Source organism: Athene cunicularia (assembly GCF_003259725.1).
Source record: "Athene cunicularia isolate RWA chromosome 11 unlocalized genomic scaffold, athCun1 chr11_part1, whole genome shotgun sequence".
Taxonomy (NCBI): domain Eukaryota; kingdom Metazoa; phylum Chordata; class Aves; order Strigiformes; family Strigidae; genus Athene; species Athene cunicularia.
In genome coordinates this window covers 20,032,610-20,035,753 of record NW_020799113.1, presented here as the reverse complement: position 1 = coordinate 20,035,753, position 3,144 = coordinate 20,032,610, and the positions used below count along the sequence as shown (strand labels likewise).

Genomic DNA, 3,144 nt, shown 5'->3' with positions numbered 1-3,144 from the left:
AGGAAGGAAGGAAGGAAGGAAGGAAGGAAGGAAGGAAGGAAGGAAGGAAGGAAGGAAGGAAGGAAGGAAGGAAGGAAGGAAGGAAGGAAGGAGGAGGAAAGAAAGAAGAAAGAAGGAGGGAAATAGGCAAGGAGAAAGGAGGAAAAGGGAAAAGGAAGAGGCGAGAAGAGAACAGGGGAAGGAGGAAGAAGGGAGGAGAAAAGAAGGAAGACGGAAGGAGGAGGAAGGAGGAAGCAGAAAGACGGGAAGGAGAAAGGAACATGGGGGTGGGAAGAAGGAAGGAGAGATGTTGTAAGAGGGAAGGAGGAAGAAGGAAGTAATGAGAGGGAAGGAGGGCTGTGGACCAGCAGGACGGCGAAGTAGGTGAGGTGGTTGCAGTGGCAGATAACGGTGCCCTCCCTGTGCGTGGTCTCGCAGCCCTCCTTGCTCCAGCTGCCTGTGCTGCCTGCACCTGCTGGAGAGCCACCATTGGAGGGTGGCACAGTGGCCAGGGGATGGGGACATTGAGAGGATGCTGAGCCCTTCCAGGGCTGCCTGGAAGGAGGATGGGCAATGCCTCTGGGATGGCACTGAGTCGGTGTTGCCCCTGTCCTGGCTGCAGCCACACTTACCTGCTTCAGGCTGCCAGAAGACACAGGTGGCATTGGAGGCATCCTGGTGGAAAGGGGACAGAGGGGAGGAGCTGGGGACCCTCTCTGCTCCCCAGGAACCCCAGAAACGTTCTGATCCCCATGAAAGAGGGAACACTTTCTCTTTCTCCAACTCCAGGGGAAACGTCAGTGCTGGGGACCCCCCCTGCTTGTGCCCACACTAGAGTCCTGCTCACCAACACCATGTCATGCCAAATCTGGATCTCCACAGGCTGGCTGAGCCCGGCCACATGCCCGCTCCGCAGGTAGGCTCCCAGCACATAGTTGTTCAGCACAGAGCTATTGTGGGTGTCCTGCAAGAGTTGGGGTGCCCATGGGGAGTCCTGGATCCCCAGGACACCCTTGCCCGCCCTGAGTATCTCAGTGGATGGTGGGTGATGGGGCAGGCGTGCTGCTGGCCAAGGATGCTTGGGGGGGGTATGAGGACCTGGACTCACCTGGAAGATGCAGGGGCTGTGGATATAGATGCAGACAAGCTCCTGCTCCACTCCCTGTGCCTGGATGCCCTTCACGAGCTCCGCTGGGAAGTTCATGGCATGCCTGAACCTCCTGCTGCCATCCAGCTTCATATCCTGCGTCAGTGTGCAGGGGACAGATGGATTCAGCCACCCCGTGCTTGGCTGGCTTGGGTGGGGGTCGGGGTGCTGCCCCGGCTCTCCCTGCTAGCACAGACACCCCAGTTGCCGTCAGGGCCCTGCAGCAACCCGCAGCCCCAGCGGCAGCTCCAGCTCTGCCAAGATGCCTGCAAACGCACAGATATGGCAGCCACTGATCTTGATGTCAGAGCCCTCCCAGCCCATAGCACACAGGGGTGTGCGGGTGGGGGTCTGCCACCCATGGGTGGGCATGCCTGTCCCGCTGGCCCTGCCGTGGGGTGAGCGTAGGGCAGACAGCACTGTGCCGGGATGATTTCCCAGTGGGATTTCACACCTTGGTGGGCTCCCTTGGACAGTCTCTGCTCCCAGTTCCCGAGCGGGGGGGTCCCAGCTGGCAGGCAGGCACCCCTGCCTGCAAAACTTGCCTTGTCCTGCAGGAAGGGACCTCGGGCCAGAGCAGTCAGACGTCCCTGGCAGGGGAAGTGTCACAGTGCCACCACAACCCCCCTTACACCAAGAAAGAGAAGTTGCCCCGCAAGCTCCCTGCCACAGTTTCCCTTCCCACTGTGGGGATGTCGGGAGCCAGGGTTTCCCTTCTTATAAATCAAATCAGAAAAGCTTCAGGATGGAAGTCCTGGTTCTCAGCTGCAGACACCCACCCCCACCCCCAGCTTTAGAAGCCCCTAGATTTATCCTAGTGACAGTGCTGGGGACCTGCAGCCATGGCTGCCTGTGACACCCCGGCAGAGCCACATCTCAGGAGGTTTTGCTGGTGTAAAGAATCCTTGGAAGATGATGGAAACCCAGCATGGGTAAGTGTCAGCCACCCCAGCATCCCCCCAGCACCTCCCACTGGGGGTGGAGGGACAGAGGGGGGCCAGGAGGGGGTACAGGCATCCCCTGGGAATAGCCCCAGCAGTGTGGGGGGACCAACCATCCTGCTACTGAGTTTTAACCCTCTGAAGCGGTCAGACATGAACTTGAACACGTAGACCTCGATCATGCTACCCGTGAAGTTGTATTTCTCCCAGCGGGCCAGCTGCTCCTCCAGCGATTTTAACCTGCACAGGGAGGGTGTTTGGGGCAGGGGGCAGCAGGATCTGGCCCCTGTGGGTCTGGGGGGATGTGGGGTGTCCAGGGGACAGTGGGGTCAAAGCTGGCACTCACAACTGCCCGGGGTGGTGGGTTCTGCCACAGGCCTGCTCCATCTTCCTCTCCAGGGCGACCACTTCTGTCTCCAGCTCTGATGGAGCCATTTTGGGACCTGAACCTCGGTGTACAGCACCCTGCCCCACTCTCAATCCCACCCCAGCCCGGGGAGCCCTAACACCCCAAAAGTGCTCAGCCCAATGCTGGGATGGAAGATGTCCCTACCTTGAGTCTGCAGGACACAGGTGGTGAGGCAGAGGACAAGGGAGATGAGCGATGGGGTGGGCATTGCCATGGTCATCTCCTGCAAAAGGCACCCAGGACCTGGGCAGCTCCCCAGAGCCCCCACCCAGGGGGCACCTTGGCCCTTTCCCATGCACTGGCTGCAGGACAAAGATGGGGTCCTGGCGACTTCCCCCCACTGCCAGCAGCCATGCCCCACCAAAACCGTTGTGGTGGCAAAGCCCCAGCCCAGAAGCACCAAGCAGCTGCACTGACAGCAGGGTGAGGAGAGCGTTTGCCACAGTGACTGGGGTGCAAGATGCCCTTTGCATCTGTTTTACCATTAAGGTTGTAAAACGGAGGGAGCAAGGCTTCTGCCTTCCTGCCCCCAACACGGACTCGGACCTCGCTGCCCTCCCAGCTCGGGGCTGCAAATCCCCAGCAAGCAGCTTGCAAGCCAGAGGAGTCCCTGAAATGCTCCACCATGGGGCCGGGGCTTCCAGCAGCAGCCCAGCACCAAGCTGGGG

General features: G+C 60.0%; 1 protein-coding gene across 1 annotated transcript in view; it reads right to left on the bottom strand.

Annotated features, from left to right (window-relative positions):
• The window catches only part of ADGRG5 (adhesion G protein-coupled receptor G5), a 5,029-nt gene extending 2,527 nt beyond the window's left edge, over nucleotides 1–2,502 (bottom strand). Inside the window, exons 1-6 of the mRNA XM_026856996.1 lie at nucleotides 2,414–2,502; nucleotides 2,181–2,307; nucleotides 1,088–1,309; nucleotides 827–943; nucleotides 612–654; nucleotides 292–451 (exon numbers count right to left, since the gene is read on the bottom strand). Of these exons, the coding sequence (XP_026712797.1) occupies nucleotides 292–451; nucleotides 612–654; nucleotides 827–943; nucleotides 1,088–1,309; nucleotides 2,181–2,307; nucleotides 2,414–2,502 (758 nt within the window). The remainder of the gene's footprint in view (nucleotides 1–291; nucleotides 452–611; nucleotides 655–826; nucleotides 944–1,087; nucleotides 1,310–2,180; nucleotides 2,308–2,413) is intronic.
• Nucleotides 2,503–3,144: the final 642 nt, after the last annotated feature.